This window comes from Panthera onca, chromosome A1 (genome assembly GCF_046562875.1).
Source record: "Panthera onca isolate mPanOnc1 chromosome A1, mPanOnc1 haplotype 2, whole genome shotgun sequence".
Lineage (NCBI taxonomy): Eukaryota > Metazoa > Chordata > Mammalia > Carnivora > Felidae > Panthera > Panthera onca.
Window position 1 is genome coordinate 189900907 of NC_138339.1, and position 23369 is coordinate 189924275.

The 23369-nt window shown below is 43.6% G+C and overlaps 1 protein-coding gene across 9 annotated transcripts in view; it reads left to right on the plus strand.

The window, feature by feature from the left end:
- LOC132681968 (uncharacterized) overlaps window positions 1–23369 on the plus strand; it is a 142355-nt gene that overhangs the window by 57578 nt on the left and 61408 nt on the right. For 6 of the 9 annotated variants that reach the window (XR_009611355.3, XM_078432649.2, XM_078432670.2 and 3 more), the window contains 2 exons: window positions 953–1185; window positions 2398–6293. Coding sequence is in view for 1 of the 9 variants with exons in the window: in XM_078432682.2 (XP_078288808.1) it covers window positions 7969–7996 (28 nt within the window). In the remaining 8 variants the exon portion in view is untranslated. Of the gene's footprint in view, window positions 1–952; window positions 1186–2397; window positions 6294–6636; window positions 6785–6934; window positions 7997–23369 lie in introns of those variants that run through there. The other 3 variants (XM_078432652.2, XM_078432655.2, XM_078432682.2) reach the window with 3 other exon arrangements.

A 23369-nucleotide genomic window follows, 5' to 3' on the forward strand; every position in this document is an offset into this window, starting at 1 on the left:
AATCCTTTCTTACGGAAATGTGGCTAGAACCTTTTTGCATGTCCCTGAACATCGTATGATGGTGAAAGATACTTCTTCTTAGGGTTTTAGGGAAGACCCTAAGTACTTCAGGAGAGTTGCCTAAATCCACATACTGGCCCAGCACCATCCCAGTTTAATGTACCAGAAAAGCATGCTGTCACATTTAAATTATCATCTTTCTAAATGGTTTCTTCTCAACACTGTTGGTCTAAAAAATGACAACATATTCCAGATATTTAATGTGCTTTGAAGATGGTCTGCTCCTTGGTTCTTCTAGTGATCTTACTTCCACATAGGAGGTTGTCTCCACCCCCGTGTAAAAATGGAGACAATTTCTCCTTGGGCAACACCCTCGGTTTCTAGTCTTTTGGCTTCTCTGAGAAGGCCTCTCTCCCCAGCTCATCTGTAGCCATGCAGAGCAGATCCCACTCAGATAATTTATAAGAGTAGAGAATTTAGGGGCCCAAATGATTTCTGGCTGAGACCAAGCATTTAACTTTCTGGGTATCATTTGTCTGTACTGTATCTCTCACCAGTCGTAAACTCTGATTGTAATTCTTCTTCAGCCACCTGTTTTCACACCAGTGCCACCTTTTCAGCGCCTCCCTTAAGTGTCAATTTCACACCCCTTGGGGCCCTTCTTCCCTTTGCCTTCCCCCACCCTCCATATTGAAATTGGCATGGTGGCCTAGGGCAGGCCTTGAATCCTAGCTCCACCATTTGTTACAATGTGACTTTGGAAAACATCCAGCCTCTCCAGAAGCCTCAGTTTCCTCATTTATAAAGTGAGGATTGTAATGCCTACCTCCTAGGGTGGTGGGCAGGATTAAGTGAGATAATGCAGGTAAAGCACTGGCAGAGATCTGACACAGAAGGACAGTAAATAGTATCTATTGTCATTTAGAAATCCCTCCCCCTTGTTTGTCTTCAGGTTGTTTCACAGCTGTACCTGAACATTGGCTCCACTAAAGGAAGAGAATTGAAAGGGAATTTGAATTTCAAAGCCGAACAACAGAAGCAACAGTGTTGCCATAATCTGCAGGCTCTAACTTGAACACAGAATAGCAGGATGCCTCCTGAGAGATAAACTGCCTTAAGAAAGAAGGAGATTGTTCCACGGATGTTATCAAAGCTTAATGAACTAAATATTGTCCTTCTCTCCAGGTATGGGTTTTGGCACTATTTCCATTTCCAATGGAGTTGAAGTTATTCATAGAACGTTACCTTTTATAAAATCCTGACAAGCAAATCCCCACCAAGTCCCTAAAATGGAAAAATTCAAACCCAGTCCATCTGGCTCTCATGCTGTCTTAGCCCTACCCCCACCTCCCAATAATGATTCCCCAGGGCAGTAAGGGTGGGCAGGCGGGCCGTGTGAGGACCTGTGCTGCTCACATGTGGTTTCCGCAGGAAAAGAGGTCACACTTTGCTTATGAGGAAGCTCTACTTCTGGCCCTGCAGGCAGTTTGCCATCCCAAACCCAACCAGCCACCCAAACAACGCCCCCACCCCAAGAATTTGTACCTTAAAGGAAATAGAACTTGAGGTAAATGAGAAAAAAAATAAATAAAACATCTGTTCAAAGCATCCGATGCCTTAGTGAGCAGAAGAATGACACCTTCCTGGAATTAAAGTAATGGAAGCTGTCTTTTAACATGTTAATTGTCTATCTCTGCTTGCTTCCTCTTAGCTTTACCGGGTACTCCTGAAAACTCACAGCGTTCCCTCCCTCCTGCTTTTAATCGCGCTGTTCCCAGGCCACATCCCTCTCTGTAGCTGTCCAGGAATCCTAATGGTTCAAGGTCTTGCTGGACTTTCTATTCCTCCTGAGACTTCCCTTCTTCCTGCTGCCTTTTCATTATTCTATAATTTTTTTCAGTTACATTTTTAACTATGTAGGAGCAAAGACCATGTCTTGTAGTTTTAAAAGGCCACATCTCTTACAGTGCCTGGTTATAGTTCTGGGCACACAGTAGATGTAAATTGAATACATTTTATCTGATGTTTCGAAGACCTGCCTTTTACTTGACCAGAAAATAAGAAAATTTTGCCAAGTCTTTTATCCCTTTCAAAATAGAATTTTTAATTAAAATGTTTATTTTTTTATTTTTGAGACAGAGAGAGAGAGAGAGAGCGAGCGAGCATGAGTGGGGGAGGGGCAGAGAGAGAGGGGGACAGAGGATCCAAAATGGGCTCCTGGCTGACAGCAGAGAGCCTGATGCGGAGCTCAATCTCAAGAACCCTGAGATCATGACCTGAGCTGAAGTCAGACGCACAACCGACTGAGCCACCCAGGTGACTCCTTTCAAAATATGATTAATAGGACTTTGAGAAAAACCCTGCTTCCTTTATGTTTTAAAATTTCTCTGCTCGTAGGATTCTCGGATTAATGCAAGGCTGCATCCTGGACAGTGAACATTAGAACATTAGAACATTATACTTTCAGGTAAGCAGGGAAGGGGGCCAGGTGTGCCTGAAAGTCATCTGGAAGAGTGAGGATGGTAGAAACACCAAACTAGAAAATAAAATTCGTAAACATTGTAGAGGTTTTACTGTTACCCTAAAGATCATTCCAAATGTACCAGACAACAACCTCAAATTCCCATGACACTAAACAAGCAGGGCTTCTGGAAAATCATCGCTTTTCGCTTGCCTGTTTTTCTTGATTCGACAAAGAAAACAACATGTAAATGGGTCTCGGCGTAGTGGCCAAAGGAAAAAGGAAAGCCTCAAACTCAGAAGGTCGTGAGTGTGCGATGACCTTTAGTTACTTTTCTCCTTTTTATCTGCTGCTGTTTGTGATTCAGGAAAAACGGCTCTTCATGTTGTCCGGGCTAAACCTGCTCTGGCTTTCCTTTCCATTTTTAAAAGGCTCTCAGCAGATGCTATCTTCTGGAAAACAAAACAAAACAAAAACAGCACAAACCCACAGATCACTCTCCCTCCCTCCCTGTGTAAAACCTGCACGCTCTGAAGTGAGAAAACAGTGGTTCTTCTGTCTTTTTATTTCTCTGTGCGCAATGGTAACTTTGGCTGTGTGCTTACGTCTCATAGAACCTTCTTATTTTAGGGTATTTACATTATGTTCTTTGTTGCAAATTCACATTAGAGAATATAGCTAGGGAAGGTTGTACTAATTACAGCATAAATCATTACAGTGGCTACACAACAGAGGCAGTTGATAGATGGATTATCGAAAAGGAAACGCTCTATCATCATTTTCTGTTCTCTTGGCAGAAATGCCATTTGTATGAGGCAAGCAGGTCTGGTTAGTTCTGTTGCTGATTTTAATCCTTCCTATTTTTCCTTCCTTCTTGCCTCCTCCCCCGCCCCTCCCATTCTCAGCCTGCTATGCAGTGGTTCTAAGGTATAAAGACGTCCCAGAGTCCAGTATTTGCCCACTTAATATAGGAAGAAGGACACGGGCTTAGGTCTGCTGCTTTCGTTAAGATCAACTTGTGTAGCTGCATTTTAGCTCATGGACACAGAATCAAACTTCTAAAAATGTTTGGTTTCCATGTTTACTCCACTCAATGTGATTCTTGGTAGTGTCTGACTCATTGTGTCACACAGATTTTTCCACATATTTTAACATGTATTTCCCTCCAGTCCTTGTTGAATTAAATTTCAGTGCTCCTTAGTTCTTGCTGATGATTCTTTTTCAGGAATGGTGTAATAGTAAATTAAAAAAAACAAAACAAAACAAAAACACAGTTCCTGGGAAATCTGACATTTTTAAGGCGTGTTTTGATTTTGCAAGAAAATGAGTGTGACTTTTTTTTCAGTCCCTGCCCAGCTATTTGAGAAAAATCAGAAAGTGGAAGCTAGATAGGGGCTAACGTGTGTCCCAGTGTATGATGAGGAATAGTCAATAATCACTTGTGAAGCCCCTGGAGTTTGCCTGTCACTATGGAGACAAATAATAATGTATCTGTAATACTGTATCGGTAATATTTTCAATAATATTAGCTGGAGTTGTGAACACCTTTGGTTTTGAAACGAGCTTTGAAACCCAAGGGTAATAAGAATAGAGCAACCAGGAGTTCAGGACTCACAAAACATGTATACCTTGGAGTGAGGGAAAGACCCACGTCTATTTATTCAGCTTGCAGAAGAAGAGATCAAAATGAGATGTGAAAAAGGGAGCAGGCTCTGTCCCCATTGTCCCTCAAGGCCTTCTAGAAATAGTCTAGCAGAAGTTGGGTGACTAAGCTTCTGGAATGTTCATGCAAAATTCTTTCACTGGGTGAGAGCATGGGGCAGATGGTATCTGTGGTCCGTCCATTAGACATGGAGAGAATTCAAGTCACCCAGTGGACAAAAGCACAGGATGTCATCGGGGCCGAAGCTGGCAGTCTGGCATTGAGACTTTCTGGTGGCGTGGGGCTCTCACCCCATTTCACATAGTGGTTCCCCTTGCTTCCGGTTTGCTGTGAGCTGTGAGGGTGTGGTCCCAGTTCACAGCCAGGGAAGTCAGCAAGCAGGCACCAGGGGAGGGGGCTGCTAGGAGCCAGGAGCACCCAGGCTACTGTCACAAGTCAGGGTCGCATATTTTGTCTGGTCAGACGGTGCGGGGAATTTGTTTATCGTTACCAGGCCTAAGTTATTCTTCCATTAGGATCACAAGAGTTTCCTCTTGCTCATTTTAGAGAAGTGAGGAGGGTGAAAGTTCAAGGTGTTTGTGGAGATTGCCAAAGAACACTCTTCTAAAAGCTAGAGACCCTTTCAGTGAGGCCCCAAGCACAGTGTGAACGGAATACCAAACATCAGTTAAGATCTGTGTGTCATCCAGGGAGTCAGCTGTCATGGAGATTTTCACTATATTGTCACTAAGGCATCACAGAGACAGCCTAGTCCTGGAATGGCTTTGGTGTAGCAAAGCCGATAGGAAGAAAAGAAAAGGCAAGTGTGGGCTTCGGAGAGTGAGAGCGATGTATGAGAAATACATGGTTGTATGGGGAGGTGGAGGAGAGAAATCACTACGGGATGGGAATTTGAAGCATGGAAATAGGAAAGGAAAAAGAGACATTCTTTGGATGCTAACAGATCAACTAAAAAATGAGATTGACTAGGGCACCCGGGTGGCTCAGTCAGTTAAGCATCTGACTCTGGATTTTGGCTCAGGTCATGATCCCAGGGTCATGAGATTGAGCCCCGTGTGGGGCTCTGAGCTGGGTGTGGAGCCTGCCTGGGAATCTCTCTTTCCCTCTCCCTGTGCCCCTCTCTCACTCTGTCTCTCTCTCTGAAAGAAAGAAAGAAAGAAAGAAAGAGAGAAAGAAAATGAGATTGACTTATAGAAACAGAGATCCCTATTAACTAAGTTAGAGGAGAAGCAGTAGAGATAATTCTGTTCCATCTAAAATAGGAGTCAGCCTCTCTTCTTTCTGTGCCTCATCTTCCCTGTGAAGCAGGGCTCTTCTCTGATGACAGGTGTTACCTGACCCACCCCCACCCTAAGGTCTGAAAGTAGACACAGCCCTTGGTTCAATCCAGGACCCAGGTAGGGCAATCACACTGATACACACTTGAAGTAGACTTGATTTCTCCCCCAAATCAGGTAAAGGATAGCTTTGTATCCCAAATTTCATTTTAGTAGAAATCAGGAAGTTTAAGAAGTCCATGGGAAAGGACATTTTTCATTTCATTTGTTTTCATTTTGACAACATTTGATCTGAAACACAAGAACCTAGAGGTGGTTTTTAAAAACTGGTAGTGACAACAATAAAACACCTGTGAATGAGATATTCAGGCTAAGCCAGAGACCAGTCCCAGTCCCGGTTTCCTGTGCAGCGGGGGAGAAGGATACCCATCTTTGTGGAAGGGGAAAGAGAAGTCATGCTTGTTGAGTGATGCCCCCAGCTCAGGAACTGGACCAAGCACTTAAATAGCTGCAATCTCATGTATTCACCATAACCTCGAAATTACGTGTCATTATTTATTAGTGTTATGCAAAAGAGGAAAATGTGACTTTGTCACATAGGAGAAAAAGAATATATAGGTACCATGATATTTTGAACTATATCCTCCATTTATTGGGTATTTGGGCTTGGATTGAAGCCTAAGTGTCTATTCTTGGCTTTCTTTTGAGAAATTGCCACCTCGTCTCTTCGGTGAGAGTACATTGATAGCCTGTTATTCCTGTCATTGTCACTCCCTGGATGCTACTCCTCTCACTGAGATGGTAAGAAGGGCTGGAGATCTGTAAGCCATGGTTCCCCACCATCCTGAGTCTTCACCTGTGGCTCCTGAAGGTGATCTCTGAGGAAGCTCGGGTAAGCCTTGTAGGCAGACAGTGGGACATCTCACCTGACCCTCTACCAATTCAAGTTAAGCAGCTCTTTTACTTCTGATGGAGAGTTCCTGTGGGAGCAGCATGGAGCACATGTCTCCTCCCTGTGAGATCCGGTCTTAGAATGTGGTTAGGGACTGAACTGTGCCTTCTCCAAACCCTAATTCATATATTTAAACTCTAACCCTCAATGTGACTATATTTGGAAATGAAGTCTGTGAGGAAGTTGAATAAGGTCATAAGGGTGAAGCCTTAATCCAATAGGACTAATGTCCTTTTAAGAAGAGGAAGAGACACAAAAGATTTCTTTCTCTCCCTGTGCACAGAGCAGAGGCCATGTGAGGACACAGCAGGAAGGCAGCCATCTTCAAGCCAGGAAAAAAAGCCTTTCCAACAACCAACCCTCATGGCACCTTGATCTTGGACTTCTAGCCTCCAGAGCCGTGAGAAAGTAAATTTCTGTTGTTGAAGCCACCCCAGTCTGTAGTTATTTTGTTGTGGCCACCTGAGCAGACCCATACAAGTGGCTTCTCCCAAAAGCTGAACCTGAGACAAGGGTTTGAGTACAAGTAGGTTTTTTTTTTTTTAAGTTTTTTTTTTTTTTTTTTGAGAGAGAGAGAGAGACAGAGTACAAGTGGGGAAGGGGCAGAGGGAGAGGGAGAGGGAGACACAGAATCCAAAGCAGGCTCCAGGCTCTGAGCTGCCAACAACAGTGCCAGACCGGACGTGGGGTCCAAACTCACGAACTGAACCGTGAGATCATGACCTGAGCTGAAGTCGGACACTTAACTGACTGAGCCACCCAGACACCCTGAGTACAAGTTGTTTTTTTGAAGTATGATCCCAGGAGCATGGGGAGACAGTGGGGGAAAGGAGGCAAAGAGGCAGAAAAACCAACGAAACATGCAGAACGAGTGGACCGGAACTGTGAGAAATCGAGCAGGTTCTGAAAGACTGCGGACACAACTGAGAATCTTCCTTCTGCCCAGTATTATCCATCGGCCCCTGCCCCTCGTTCACTGAGGGCTCCTTCTGGGGCAACTTCCAGCCTGCCAAGCTTCTCGCGCCGTCAGAGACAGCGGGCACGGGAAGGGGGGCAGGAGCTGAGATAAATGTTTACTGTAAGGAAAATTGGCTCTCAGGGAAACTTGCTAAAAAAAAAAAAAAATTGAATGTAGTCATTTCTTAAAACTACAGAGTCAAATTTTAGACAGTATTGATGGATTCCAGGCTCTGCAGATTAGAAAACGAGCATGTGTCCTCCAGCTTTCCCTGTCTTCTGGTTTTTTAAAAATTATTATTCATATTATAATTTTTCTATTGTTAAGATTCTTGAAATACCTATTTTGGTGAAGCGCAGTTCTATTTATTTATTTGTTTATTCATTGAGATGTAATTGACACGTACCACTGTCTTAGTTTTCTGCATCCGACATAATGATTTGATAGAAGTGCATATCGCGAAATGACACACTAAGTTTAGCGAACATGCATCGCCTCACACTGAGGCACTGAAGAGTGGGAGGTTTCTCTTCGTGTTTCTTCTTCTCCGATGCAAAGAAGCTGGGCTGTGGAGGGTTTTTTTCAAGTCTAAGGCTGAAGGTCCTGACTGTAGATCAGGCACAGGAGTGTTAAGTATTCCTGCATTGCCATTTCCAGATGCAGATTAGCTGTGGTGATTCACCAGGTGAGTTAGTCCTTTCCTAATTTGCTTCCTGCAGACACAGGGTCTCCTTGGAGCCAGACTGATGCTTGTCTGAGTCTTTCTCAAGCTCTTCTTTGGACTGGCTGGCCTCTTTACTTACCTAAAAAATTTTTTTCTTTTTTCTTTAGAAAAATAGGTTACAAATACCTTAATTTGTATTTTTTAAACCGGAAGAGGAAGGTAAAAAAAAAATATTTTCCAAAGATAATATTTAGGAAAAATGTCTTTTCTGAAAGCTGATTATTGAGTTTTTAATGGTCTCACGCTAGAGTTAAAAATGATCTTTCAAGGTTGTTGGGAATAGACTGATAGGCATTTTCAAGACTGTAGTATCTCCTTTTCTGAGTCTCCTAAGAAAAGGTTAAATAGGAATGAGTTTTGCCTGGTCTGCAATCATTACTGTTTAGAAGAAAGTGGATTTTTAGACAGGTTCTTTCCAGATCTATGATTCTATAGTAAATCCTTCCAACTTTCCAATGTAAAAGTACTATTTATAGAAAAAGCAGGGAAGGAAGAGGTATTGTAAATCATTTTTTATAGTATCTTTGGTGATTCCTAGACCGAATGTTTTTTATTTTTTTTAACAACTCATTTGACATACTGATGATAATAATTCTTTCATTTTTCTGTTAAAGATCTGTGTCTCACTTAAAAAAAATGAACATTGTTCATATGATCTTAGATAATTCTGTTATGTCAATAAATAATTTTTCTTTTAGGTTTGAGTATCCTGGAATAAGCTACCTTTAAGTCTTCATCTCTACCTAAAAAAAAAATATTCTAAGGGTTGGCACATTGTTGGGATTTATCATGTTGTTGCTTTATTTTTTTAAATTTTATTATTTTTTTAAGTGTTTATTTATTTTTGAGAGAGGGAAAGAGAGAGAGCGAGAGTGTGAACAGGGGAGGAACAGAGAGATAGGGAGACACAGAATCAGAAGCTGGCTCCAGGCTCCGAGCTGTCAGCACGGAGCCTGATGCAGGGCTCGAACTCATGAACCTGAGCCGAGGTCAGACGCTCAACCGACTGAGCCAGCCAGGTGCCCCGCTTGATTAGGTATTTCTTATGGCTCCTTTTCTCCATAATTCCTTCCCAGCTAGCATGAATGCTTAATCCAGTGGAGGAGCTTTCTCCTTTGAGCCTTACCTCTCATTAAACCCAACCTTCATTCCTCTCTAGAGATGGATTATGAAAGGAGTGGATTTAAAGTTCATTGCCTGGTCATGAATGAACATGGTAAAGAGAGATGTAGGGGCAACGTTAAATTACAAAATGTGCGCTTAAAAAGCTCATCATTTTGCTCCCATGGGAACTTCTTGATTAAATTTGCTTTAGCAAATAATGCCATTCATAAAGAAAAAAAAATCTACCCAAGGGCCTTGGTAAAATGAAAGAGCCAACACACAGCATTTGATGTCATGAATATAACAGCCCTGAGAAGTTAACAGGAAAGCCCACTGCTTCGTGTTGACTCTGGCCGTTTGCTTTTCCAGTCCTTCCCCTCAAGTTCTGTGCCAGCACATACATGCATGCAAGCAAGCCCAGGTGTGCATAAAGCATGTGTGCTCAGTTGGCGTTTGTTGACTTGAATTTCCCGGTTATCTTTGTTCCTCACAGTGTTTGTTTGTTTGTTTATTTATTTATTTATTTATTTTAAAGTTTCTTTATTTATTTTGAGAGAGGGAGAGAGAGAATCCCAAGCAGGCTGTCCCGACGCAGGTCTCAGTCCCACAAACAGTGAGATCGTGACCTGAGCCAAAAACAAGAGTCAGATGATGTTCAACCGACTGAGCCGCCCAGGTGCCTCATCAAAGAGCTTATTTAAAATAAGCGACATGAATGGCAGCCCACTCCCCTCTCATTCTGTTCTCCTCCGAGATCTTTATTTCCAGTGTAACAGAATCCTGTTCTTCCAGATAGCAGGGAAGATTGCAGTGAGAACGTTATCGGAGGTGGTGGGTTCTTACTGTGGCTCTGGGTAACAGGCAACTATCTGCTATAATGGCCTCCACAGCCACAAGAAAATCACTGCTCGTCGTCCTTGTACAGAAATAAGCTCTCTTGCTCTTTCTAGCTTCTTTTGAACTTTCTCTAGCAAATGATTGACAAGGGCAGAATAGCAGACTATTTAAATGTTTTTATTTATTTTTGAGAGAGAGAGAGAGAGAGTGCCCTAGTGAAGGAGGGGCAGAGAGAGATGGGGACAGAGGATCTGGAGCAGGCTCTGTGCATTGACAGCAGAGAGACCGATTGGGGGCCCGAACTCATGAACCATGAGAGCATGACCTGAGCTGAAGTCAGACACTTAGGTGACTGAGCCACCCAAGCGCCCTCCCCTGCCCCAAGAATAGCAGACTATTTAAAAGCTGAATGTCTGGAGTTGGATCTGTCCTTAAATTCTGACTGTGCCATGTGTCTGTGAGGAGACTAGGTTTGTTGAGTCTCCTTACCTATCAGGTAGCTGTTTGTGAAGACAAAATGATGTCTGAAATAATTGCTAGCACAGCGTAAAACTTTAGTAAAATCTATTTCTTACTCTTGTTTTCTTATTATAATACTAACTTGTGTTTGGAAGTCATTTTGTTATTTCCACAATACTCCACATGCTTTTAATTCCCATTAGATTCCTACCTTTGAAGGAGCCTTAAAGAGCATGACCATTATCTACATTTAGCAATTATGGGTATTTTTTGAGTATTTGTGATTAGAACAATCTAATAAATAGTGGACTGAAGAAATAGTGGAAGTAGCCATCCATCCTCTTGGCCTGCTGAATGTCGGGCCCAAGCTGAATGTAAAGGCTGGAGGAGTCAATAAGGGCAAAGACTTCGTGGGGAGAGGAGTGTGTACTTAGAATTCTGAGAAGCCAGAAAACTTCCTCCTCTGAAGGAACAGACCAGGAGTCCAAACACCTGCATATTAGATTCACCGCTGACGCTAACTAGGTGTTTACTATTTAACCTTTGGGAATCTGAGTCTTTTCGTTGAGCAGTTTAGTTTTCCAAGAGAACTGCTATAATCTTGTTCTACTGCTAAAAAGCCTCCGTTGCTCATTGAATTAAGTCTAAACTCCATGCTTGGCATTCACAGTCCTAGTCTGCTTTCCCAACCTTGTCCGCTATAATGCTGCTGTGTGTTGTCTACCCTCCTTCATTGTGTCATTGTTCCTTGAGGGCTTCCCACACTCCTTTATTCTGGCCCAGCCTCCGTGCCCCTGTCCATCTCTGCCGTGTTCTCCTAGGGTGAATGTCACTGCTTCCCGCCCAGCTGCTGAAGGCTTAGGTGGGATGTTCCTTTTCACATTCCCTCAGCATTCCTCATCAATCGATCATTTGCCATCAGTCCTACTAATTTTCCCTGATTAAAATCTTTTAATGCATTCTCTGCATTCCCTCTGCATTCTGTGCACTAGGTTGAGACTCCTTTGTATCTCGCCTGGACTATTGTAGTAGCCTAACATGTTTTTGACTTGCTTGCTCCCTTTAAATCCGTTCTCCATCCTGCAGGCAGGGGGGGCTCTCTAAAATACAGTTACGATTGTGTCCTTCTTCTGTATACAATCCTCCAATGTTTTTCCATGAGTGTACGGAACATAACCCAAAGCTTTTCATAACCCACTTTGCTTTGTCTTTCCTCTTGATTAAAAGCTGCTAGAGAGTGGAGACCACGTGTTACTCAGCTTTCTATTTCCCAAAGCACCCGGCAGGGCAGCTTGCCTTCTAGAGGGTGTTCTTCACATGCCTGTTATATGATTTCATCCAATGGAGTTACTATGATTGACTTGACCTTTCTCAAGGTAGGTATGATGATTCGATGAAGTATTATGTGGAAGCACATAACTAAAATTAAATTGACAAAATTAGATGGGCTCATCCTCAGTGATGATATTAAAAAAAAAAAAGCTTAGGTGATTCACATATTCAAAAGTCCACCTGAAAACTTCAGTCTTCCAGCAAACTACTCCACAGAAACTCATTTTCACATGGCGGATGCTGGGGAGATGGTGAAGAGTCTCAGAAGCAAGAGCATAGTTTATAGATAGTGTCCCAAGAAGGTGGAGGTAGGCTGTCAGCGGCAAGCAGGGCCGTAGGCCTTGGTGCGGCTTCGGGCTCTCAACAGACAGCCAACAAGCATTTCATGCACATTCCCGAGGGGCTCCATGTTCCACACCATTACTCAAGGACTTTTCTCTTGGCCTGGATTACTTGGTAGATCCACGAGGCCAAGTGGCCTGTTGCCAGTGTTCAAATGTTCTTTCTTTCTGGTCAGTTCTTCCCTTCCTCTCTGAGCTGCAAGGCCTGGAGGAGAGGATGTGATATGGGATGGCTGTCTTCCTGGTCCACTTTGAGCACTCTTTTACGATAAAAATGGAACTCTCCACTGCTCCCCTTAGAGAGATGACAGCTTCTCTGCTTAGAATTCAGTGACTCATTCCACTTGGACACAATCACATTCTTTCTAGGGCGGAAACCCTGAATTCAAGTGCAGCTGGCCAAGTCGGGGAAAGAACTCTAAGCTGTTTCTGGGAAAGAACTTTAAGTCTTCCTACTGATGATGAGAAATAATTTCTACCCTTTGTAAAGGGTTGGAAGCCTAAGTGTGCTAGTGAATAATAATCTTGGGCTTAGCCAACGCATGCTTGGGTGGTGTTTTGCTTACCATCAAGGTTTTGTTTGTTTGTTTGTTTTTGTTTTTAATTTAAGCACCTATGTGCCTAAATTCTTCTCACATATGAATTCTGGAGAAGCATCAACAGAGGAACAGTACAGACTAGAGTGAAATTAGGGGTAGTTTACCAGATACTTGTAACAACAAAGTGTTTTCTTGCTAAGTTCTTTTGTAGCTAAAGCCAGATTTTTCAATGCTATATGGAGCAGGGGCTAGCCACCATATGTGACTGCTCATTATATGCCAGGATCTAAACTAAGCACGTACCCCCGCAAGATTTCATTTAATCCTCCCATAGACCCTATGTGACAGACAAACTAAAACTGCTAAGCCCAATCTATTTGCATTTGCCTGAGAGAGCAGTGGGTGTTTATTCAGCACCCTGGTAGAGCTCCTTAGAGACTTCCATGAGGTTGTGACAAAGGTGGGGAGAGAAAGTGTGGAGAGGAATGCAGTGTTCCATAGAATCCCAGCCAGGGAAGGGATATTGAAGGAAGTGGACCGATGTTAAACTCCTTTGGGCAAGTAATAATCGCTTCTAGCTTCTATAAATCACGAGTGTGTTTCAAGTCTTTCTGGTCTGTATATTTCCATAGCCAGGTGAATCCTTTTTGGCTTGCTTAGCACTGTGCTCTCATCCAGGTGAAAAAGAACCCAGAAAGAATGTAATTAGCCTCATTATCTAACCTAAAACCTTGTGCAGTGGACCTGGTGTCTCCTGAGCACCTGCTTCAGTCTTGCATCCCAGGGGGCTGCGTTTCAGGAAGCTAACCAAGGCATCTTTTGTGTATATCATGTCAAAATCCCTTAAGAGTATCTATACAGCTTGGCAATTTTCAGGACAAATCCTTTTCAAGTGTAAAACAAACAGGGATTTAAAAAACCTTTCCTTCTGTTTCAGATAGAATTCCAGCTGTCTGCTTCTTCCTTCCCTCCAACAAAAACAAAACGAGTGACTTGTATCCATTCACAGTCCACAAAGTTTAATCTCGGCACTCTCTTACAGGATGTACGCCTTTTGCTGTATTTCCTATACTGGTGAGATTTTCATCTGCACAACCTCAGTGTCCCTCAGTGCTTCTTCATATTCGTTGCAGCTCTGTTGTTCAAGCTTTTATGAGCTTTCCTGTTGCTGTTGCTAACTAATTTTTCATTCACTTTTGCAGTCTTAACCCTTTTCCTACCGATCCACCGTGCTGCCGCAGTCCCCTTCACAAAACCCTCCCCAGGTTTAAACCTCCCTTAAACCTACTTGAAGCTGGTGATTAGTCCCTACTGTTCCCTAAAGCCTGCAGGATAAAGTACCAACTCCCTGGTATTGGGGTTTGAGGCAGAGCTTAATTACCTACCTTCTTCCAAATTCTGAATCAGTTGTGGGTTAGACACAAGCCAGATGGGGATGAAAATGCAGTGTCCGATTTATTGCTGATCATGCTGCATTGGGGCTTGGGCTAGAGGCAGGCTGAAATGTGACTTCCTGTAATCTTTCCCTTGAATTTACCCATAAAGTTCAGGAAGAAGTGCTGGAGAACTGTAGCCCATTTTCTTTTAGTGCAAATTTGGGGGCCTGGGGATTGCCTTAGGGGTTGAACAATCAATCACAAGCCTGTTTGCAGGGCTTGGTGAATCTGTGGAAATAGCACTGCCTTGAAATCTCAGAGGGAGGCCAGCCTATTCAATTTCTGGGAATTCAGTGACCTGGCTACTAAGACCAGCCATCATACAGTGGCATGGTTCTTGAGTCCAACCTCGTTTTGAAGTTTCTGTCTCTTAGTAGTAAGTCTCTTAGCATGCCTTGTGGTCCCTGTCCTTGGAATCGTAGGCTGGGATGATGGTGTGGGGTTCATTCTAATGGATGTCTTTTTAAATAGAGGGAAATGACAGCTTTTTGGCAGAAGGGAGTATATAGACAGAGGTGTTTGATAAAGACCTGGGAAATAGGGATTCCTCCGAGCTCTAGCTCTTCTGGCATCCCAATATTAGTTCCTTTTAAAATGGAAAGATCAGTTTTTGTATCTTCATAGAGATTGCTGGGGGAAGAAGTCATCTCTTTGGTGAGGCTATGTGGAACTTTCCCTTTCTGCTGTCAGAGAGTTAGCATGGTCTGAGACTCTTAGGGACTGTCCCAAAGGCTGTGAAATATGGTCAATGCACTTTAACTGCGTCACATTTGATTCCCCCGACACACAGAAATGAACTGGATTGAGTCCCAAAACACAAATAGGAAAAATCTGCCCAGCTTCTTTGTTCCACTTACCAAGCCCCGTTGTCCTCTGAGAAAATGAAAGGCCACTTTCACTGTCTGGCATCTCCTCTGTTCTCAGCCAAATCCTCATTGTATTGCCTGCCAATTCCAAACCCCACTTGCAGGGACTCATCTCTGCATTAGGCAGGGCTCTTGTGGGTGCAAGTGAGAGAATACCCAACTCAAAGTAGAATATGGCCACAAATATGGAAGTCCAAGAGGTATCTCTGGCTTCAGGCTTGGCTGTATCCAGGGGTTCAAGCTACATTGTGATGATTTTCTCTCTCCATATCTTGGTTCTTCCCGCTGGTAGTTTTTAGCTTCAGACAGTCTGTATTTTTATAGCTGCTTCTAGTATCAGAGAAAGAAAGACCCTTCTTTTCCCAGAGGCCTTATCTCAAATATAACAGACAGGGTCTGATTAGCACACCTGGGGGAAAGCCTCTCCCTTGACCACTTTCAGCGCCCAGAGGGATGGGTTGCTCTGGGTAACCAGGTCTGGGTCAGATGTCATGGGCTTGCCTCTGGGGCACAGAGAAGTGGGAGTGGGGAAGACACGTATAACTTAACTGCCCTGGAAGAAGGCTGGGGTTTCCTGAAGGAAGGGAGCACAACAGGTGAGGAACTGGCCGGCTCCATGGCCCTCATCATGTTGTACCATAATCACATGTTTGTGTGTCTCATTTGGTCTCCACATTAGACTCAGAGCCAAGCACACCAAAGAAGATCGTAATTTGTCCCTCTCGCAGTCAGCAGGAGGTGGCCAAGTCTAGATTTCACTCACTTAAAAAGGACACTGCAGCCCTGTGGCCATGTGGCATTGGCTCCCACTGCCACCACCAGCTGGGTCTGCACCCCTCAGTCACATGGAGGAGGTGGCTGGCACAGCCACTTGCCCCGCTGAGCCTGGCACCTCCCCTGCCGAAGCCCGAGGCTCAGCGTGGCTATTGCCTGGGAAGTCTGCAGAGACGTGGCCCTGGCCAAGCCACCTGCTCAGGCTTTTCATGCATTGCATGCTGCCAAATTTTCCCAGGCCACAGGGGTTTCTGAATACAGGATGGAACGTTTTCTGTGACTTGGTGGTACGCCCAGTTTCGGGTGCTGCACCCCAAAATGGCCTGTGCTCCACATTCTTTTTATAATGCCCCTTTAAAGATAATTTTATTTTGGGGCACCTGGGTGGCTCAGTCAGTTAAGCGTCGCACTCTTGATTTTGGCTCAGGTGATGATCTCATTGTACATGAGATCCAGCCTGGCGTCCTAGGCTCTGTGTTGACAACTTGTGGAGACTGCTTGGGATTCTCTCTCTCTCTCTCTCTCTCTCTCTCTCTCTCTGCCCCTCCCCACTTGCACATGCTCTCTCTCTCTCTCTCTCACACACACACACAATAAATAAACATTAAAAAATATAAATTCATTTTGAATTAATTTTAGTTCTACCGAAAAGTTGCAAAGGCAGTACGGTTTCCATATGTTCTTCACTTCGCTTCTCCTCTTGTTAACACCTTATAGCCATGATGAACTTGTCAGAACGCGGAAATTAATATTACTATTAACTAACATACAGACTTTATTCATATTTTAGCAGTTTTCTCACTAATATCCTTTTTTTCTTCCAAGATATCATATTGCCTTTGACCAAGTTCTTTGGATTTACTCACAGAATTAATTTTCTTATGTCAAGATGTTGGTGTACTAGATTAATTGCCCTAACGGCCTTCATTTATCACCACCTCTGTTCCCATGCTCCCTGCAATGTGACATTTTAGCACCTCCTATGAAAATGTGGTCTACTTCTCCCCTCTCCCCCCTTGAATCTGGGCTGGGTTGTGAATTGCTTTGGCCAATAAAAGGCAGCAGATATGAAGATGTGCCCATTCTGAGCCTTGGCCATGAGAGGCCTTGGGTGCTGTTTGCTCTCTTGGACACCAGCCTTCTTCATAAGAATAAGGCTGGGCTAGCCTGCTGGGTTGAGGGACTGCATGAATTAGATGGGAACTACCCCAAGTGAGTACTGAGGGCACACTAGACAACCAGGCCCCAGCTGGCTGCACATCCATGAGTGAGTCCAGCCAAGATCAGCTAATCCTGTCCCAGAGCAGCGGGACTACCCAGATGGCCTATAGATTTGTGAGCAAAATAAATATTTATTACAGTGAGCCACTAGGGGTTTGTGGTGGTGTTTATGCAACAGCATGGTGGTGATAGGTAACCAATACAGCTGGCTCGGGATGGATCCTGATATTGGCCGTCCAGTGACTCAGGGTTCACGGTCACTAACAAGTTCAGTTAAATTTACTAAATTTTGCAGATTGTGAGTCTTCTTGGGACTAGTCTTAGACTTTGTACCCAGGTTTAGGGAGCACTTCTTATAGGGTCCACCTCTCTTGAGCTCAGTAAATTTGAATAGAAAACTCATACTTAGAAAATATTTCTCCTATGACCCTGACAGGTTTTTGGTGCAGTTTTTCCCGTGCTCTCATTGGCTTGTGCGTATTGACTGAAGCGTGGTCACTACCATATATCTCCAGATTTCTTTCTTGCTGATTCCAAGGACAAGGCATCTATGCATACTTGCTGTGGGATTTTGCTGCTTTGGGTATTTCCCAAATAAGCTGTCGGTTTTGGTAGGGCTTTCTGCTGACTGCAGTGGGTATAAGTCTGGAATTTAAATTTGATGTGTTCAGCCATCTTAGATTAAAACAAAACATTTTCTCCCCTCTGCCAGGGTATAGACAATCGTCTTTTTTTCCTCTTTCTCTTTTTTCAGTGCTCTCAAAACTGTGGGATGTGCTTTGGGACAAAACCAGTTGCAAAGGGACATTATATCATCTAGCATAATGCCCATGAAACAGCTTTACTTTCTCAGTCTTGGAGCCACATTCTCGTTCCCCTGGAGAAGGCTTTGGCCTCCCCCATAGAAGGTTGCAGCAAGCCTTTCCTCTGCCCTTTCCACGCTCTTGGATTCCTCCTACTTCCTACTGGGATAGTGGCAGTTTTCCCAGGATCACGAAGAAGCAGTGGCAGTCCTAAGCCTTTTGTTTTTCTCCCTGCAGAGAATATCTTCCCCTTAACTCCCTTACAGGAGGAGTTCAATACCTAGTGTCCAGGAGAGCCATAGAGGAAGCTGCAGCATGCTCTGAGCTCTGATCAGCAGCAATGGCCTGCATGTGTCCAATGAGCATGCAGGCTAGGTCTGACTCCCTAGCACAGGCCTGCAGATGCTCCTGTTTGCAATCCCTTGCTTAACTTTTATTTTTATTTTTTTAATTTACATCCAAGTTAGTTAGCATATAGTGCAACAATGTGCAATCAATCCCTTGCTTAACTTTTTGAGTCAACCATGTCCCTGGTGCCCGAGACTTTCTGGGTTTTGTTGAGTGAAGTGATATACTTCCTGTTAGCCTTCCCCCCGCCCCCACCCCCCAAACAGGGGCACTTGTTCTCAGTTCCTTAACACTTTTCCATCTTCCAAAAATGTGTTGACACCTCTTTTTCATTCACTACTGTATTCTCTTACCTTCTCTTCATCCTTGTGGGTTTATATATTGGTTTGATTCCTCCAGTCTTATTTTAGTGGGGCTTTTCAAGACAGCAACATCTGCCATATTTAGCCTGAAGTTGTCAGACCTTTGAGGTTTTTAGGACTATGTATATAAATTGTCCTGCTATAGTTCAATAATTGTCTTCCTCAGGAATTTTGTCTTTAAAAAAAAATCACATAATATTTTAATAGAAAAGGGGTTTAGAACTACAGAGGCTAGAATTTTAAAGCAATTTTTTTTTTTTTTACCTATAGGGGTTTCAGTAACTCTTTTAAGAATAGCAACAAAGCCTAAACATCATGAGGCACACATAACGTTTGATTATATGCTGCTTTGTTCAAGAGAATGGGTTTTCCTATTGCTCTCCACACTCTTAACACATACCTCATATTCACTCCTCATCTTCAGCACCCATTTTACTCATCAGCAAAGGAGGGAGTCACACAAAGGAAGCAGCTCAGCTGCAAAAGCTTCTCTTCTGTGAACCCCACGGTGGCCCCGGGAGAGGGACGATGTCATGCAAGGCGGTTCCAAAATGTAGCAGAGATGCGACATGGTAGTCAAATCATACTAAGCTTTCACACATGCAAATACTATTTTGTAAAATATAAACGGGATCACACCGCACCCACTGTTTTGCAACTTGCTCGTTTCTCTATGTATCATGAGCCTCTTGCATAAAGAACTAACTCATTCTTTTTCTTTTTTTCTAGAACAACTTCTTAGATGATTTCCAATTCAAAACAATGTTGTAATAAACATGCTTTCATATACTTTTTTTTGCTCATTTGTTTATTTATTTCTGTAAGCTATTTTTTCCCAGAAAAGGCCCACACCTGTTATATTTTGATAGATAAGGCCAGATTTCCCCTCAGAAAACTATCAATTCATGCTTCCCAAGAAATTGTCAGAATGCTTATTTTCTCATCCTCTCTCCAAAACTGTATCTGTTTTCTCCTTTTAATCTTTGCCTGTCTGATAAGTGAGACAGCATAATTCTTGGTTTACACTCTTGATTATCAGTGTGGCAATGTTGCTCTTTGCACTACTAACCGGCTCCAGACACAGTTACTTTTCTTCCATTTCTTTTCTTTATTTTTTATTTAAAATTTCTCTTAAGGTTTATTTATTTCTGAGACAGAAAGAGACAGAACATGAGTGGAGGAGGGGCAGAGAGAGAGGGAGACACAGAATCGGAAGCAGGCTCCAGGCTCTGAGCTGTCAGCACAGAGCCCGACGTGGGGCTCGAACCCACGAACTGTGAGATCGTGACCTGAGCCGAAGTTGGTTGCTCAACCAACTGAGCCAGCCGGCGCCCCACTTTTCTTCCATTTCTGTTATGGTGGAAGAGTGAAGTCAGCCCTAATGTTTTCTACAAGTCCAGGTGCCTGCACGTTAAAGCGTGATTGTCCTTGGGAACATGAATAACCTCAATAGCTTATGTTGTTTACCTCCTGATTCTATCACTCTGGTGGCATTTTAGAAATATGCTAGGTCAGGACTCAAATGTTCTATCCCTCCTGTGTTTGGAGAAGAGTTTGAACTCTCAGTAAGAACTGATTCTAGGTAGGCAGAGAATAATTTCCTTAACTGCCTTTCTTGGTGCTTTAGTCCAGTCTTTGGAGCTTCTTTCTTTCTGTATCAGTTCCTTCTAGTAGTCATTAGAGATGAATTCTGATTTTTCCTTTTTAGGCTTTTTAAAGGTTTTCTCTTTCCTCACTCCAATACCCCTCATGAGATGTGGCTTGTGGGAGTTAACGCCCTGGAGACAATCTTGCTCAACAGGGGCTGGGTGCTGCCAGATAACTTTTGTCTCTTTCTTCCCCTAAGTGGCTAGTTCTGAGATGAATATTGTAGGACTGCTTAGAATGTTCTGCAGGAGTGAAGTGTCCATAGCAGTGGCCAGTGTGTCTGTGACAGCTTGAAGAATGACGCCCCAAAGATGGTCCCATTCTTACCCTGGGATCTGTAAATATGTTATCGTATATGGCACAAGAGACTTTCTAGATGTGATTAAGGATTTCTAGATAGGTAGAGTATACTGGGTTATCTGGACAGGCCAAATATCATCACAAAGGTCTTATGAGAAAAATGCAGTACAGTTAGGGATAGTATAAGGTGTGACGTTGGAATCAAGAGGTTGTAATGATGTGAGAAAGCGGTCACAAGCTCAGGAATTCTGGCATTCTCTAGAATGTGAAACAAAAATGAAGGGAATGGATTTTATTTTCAGAGACTTCAAAAGAAACCAGCTCTACCAACCCTGTGATTTCAGCCCTTAAGACACATTTCAAATTTCTGACCTCCCAGGACTATAGGAAGATAAGTCTGTACTCTTTTAAGACATAGCAGTCACATGAAACTAATACCACATCCCCATTTCATCCCCTCATTCTTCACTCCTGTTGCTTGGGATCACAATCCCAAATTAAGTGCTCATACAGAAGCCCTTGATTCAGAGTCTCCTTTTTGGGGGAAGCCTGGGTAAAACAGGAAATAATTAGATTTCCACTGATAGTTTCTATGGTGCATTTTTCCCTGAGGACCAGATCTATGAAAAGTGTAGTTGGTTCATCTTACATTCTATCCATGATGGCCATTGACAGGGAAAGGAGTCTTCAACTGAAAGATGCTCAGGTTGTTCCCAATGACCAGGAATTGAGGGAAGAGCTGCCAGTGGCAGGCCAGACCACACTCCCTTGTCAGGGGATTGAAAGTGAGGCAGCTAGTAATGGGGGAGTGGTGTGTATGTGTGTAGGAGCACATCGTGAGAGCCTGACTAAGAAAACAGAAGCACCTTCAAGTGTAGACAGTGGTGGAAATTTACTGCAGGGAATTGTTTATACAGATGACAGAGGAACTGAGAACCAGATAGGGAATGGGGAGGTAATCCAGAGATTGGCAAGAGCAGGAAGCCCCTACATCCTTAGGCTGGAAGACAAAGTGAGAGGTGGTGTGACTGGAGCCCATGGACTGGGACCACTGGAGGACGCTGGAATCAGAGTGGAGATCTTCAGTAGGAGCTGAGCTTCTGAGGGGCTGGAGAGGCCACCAGAGGTGAAATGAGATGAAAATTAGTACTCCGGTTTCATCCTCCCTTCCCACTTTCTATTCCCCATTCAGTGCCTCCAACTAGCCAAACCCAGAGAAGCCAGCTCTGCTGAAATACAGAGCAGGTGGGGTGAAGGATGGATATGAGAGCAAACAGACGTAGGACAGGCATCAGCCATGCTGCCAAAGAGCCGGTGAAGAAACACCCACGGGAGAAAGAACCCGTTTTAAATACCTGCCAATCTGTGTGGAAACCAATTCCAGATTAGTGCCGGTTGAGCAGTATTTTTTCCTGCCTTTAACAACTCTTGCTTTCCACGCCCCAGGCCCTGAGGGGTCAGAAGCTATAGCCAGTATGTGGGGCCACGTTCGTGGAGATGCCAACAGAAGGAAAAAAGGAGGAATGTGCCTTCTCCCTTCTTTTCCACCTCTGGCTTCCCACTCACTACAAGCTTGAGCTAGGGGAGGTGGAAGCTTTAATGCTGAATGAAATTTGGGTTTTTGTTTATTACATTTAAACACATATTAATTGCTAAAGCAAGTCTATTTGAGGCAGTTCTGGCATGACTGGAGGATGTCACCTGAGAACAGTCAGATAACCTATGGGGCCTGCCCTACAGTTCGCCTAAAGTAGTAAGAATAAGCCTTCTCTTTCCATGCTGAATGATTATGCAAAGAAGGTTGTGAGAGAAGAACACAATTTAATTGAATTCTTTAATCCCATCTGTGCATGGAAAGCTTGTCAGTGGTCCCATTGAAGTTCTTCTCACTTGACTAGAGGTATCCTCACTAGTGGGTTAGGGGCCAATGGTCACATAACTGGTCTTTTTTCCCACTACCCCCACCATAAGCAGTTAAATGTGGGAATAGTTGGCATCTATTATTTTGAAGCTTCAGCCACAACTCAAACTGAAACATTCTATTTTAACATTCTTTAATATCCATTTGGAATGATTATGTTTTTAAAAATTTTTTTAATGTTTTATATTTGAGAGAGAGAGAGAGAGAGACAGAGCATGAGCAGGGGAGGGCAGAGAGAGGGGGAGACACAGAGTCTGAAGCAGGCTCCCGGTTCTGAGCTGTCAGCACAGAGCCTAATGTAGGGCTCGAACTCACGAGCAGTGAGATCATGACCTGAGCCGAAGTCGGACGCTTAACCGACTGAGCCACCCAGGCACTCCTGGAATGATTATGTTTGCATCATCAGCAGGAAAAAACAGATGTGAATGGGATGTGTTTAGTTATGAAGACAGAAAGAAATCTCTACTTTGGCACACTCATCTTTTGTGACTGTTGAAATTCATATCCCTTCCACGGGGAATCTTGTCTGGAATTCTGAAGAGTCTTTGTTTGAAGCACATCTGCTCTGCAAACTAATATACGTAATCCTAGGTGAGAATTGGAACAAGTCAGCTTGAAACCAGAGGTGTGTCCGTGTGCGAATAATGGTGTGTGGCAAAGAAGTAAATTCTCAGAAATCCCTGTTGATTTGCGAGCAGAGGCTGCCATAAGCTCATGACTGAGAGTGTATCTCAGAAAGGGCCGGGCCTGGAAAGACCCCAACTTCAGATCCCAAGGTGCTGAAAGTGTTGAATGTCTTTTTGAGGAAGGAATGCTGTACCATGTTAGCTGAGAAGTGTGGAGGCCTGGAGCATATCTCAGGAGGGTCTTCACTTGGAAGGGATGGACTGGCTGCATAACAAGGGAAGAGATTTTAAAGTTAGGAATTGGGGCATTAAAGCAGGCTTGGGAGATCTCATTGGGGGAAGTGAGAGAAGGTCCAGAAGGTGGAACAGAAACTATCTCTCATACTAGGTGACCACACCTCACAGACTCAGCGGCTTT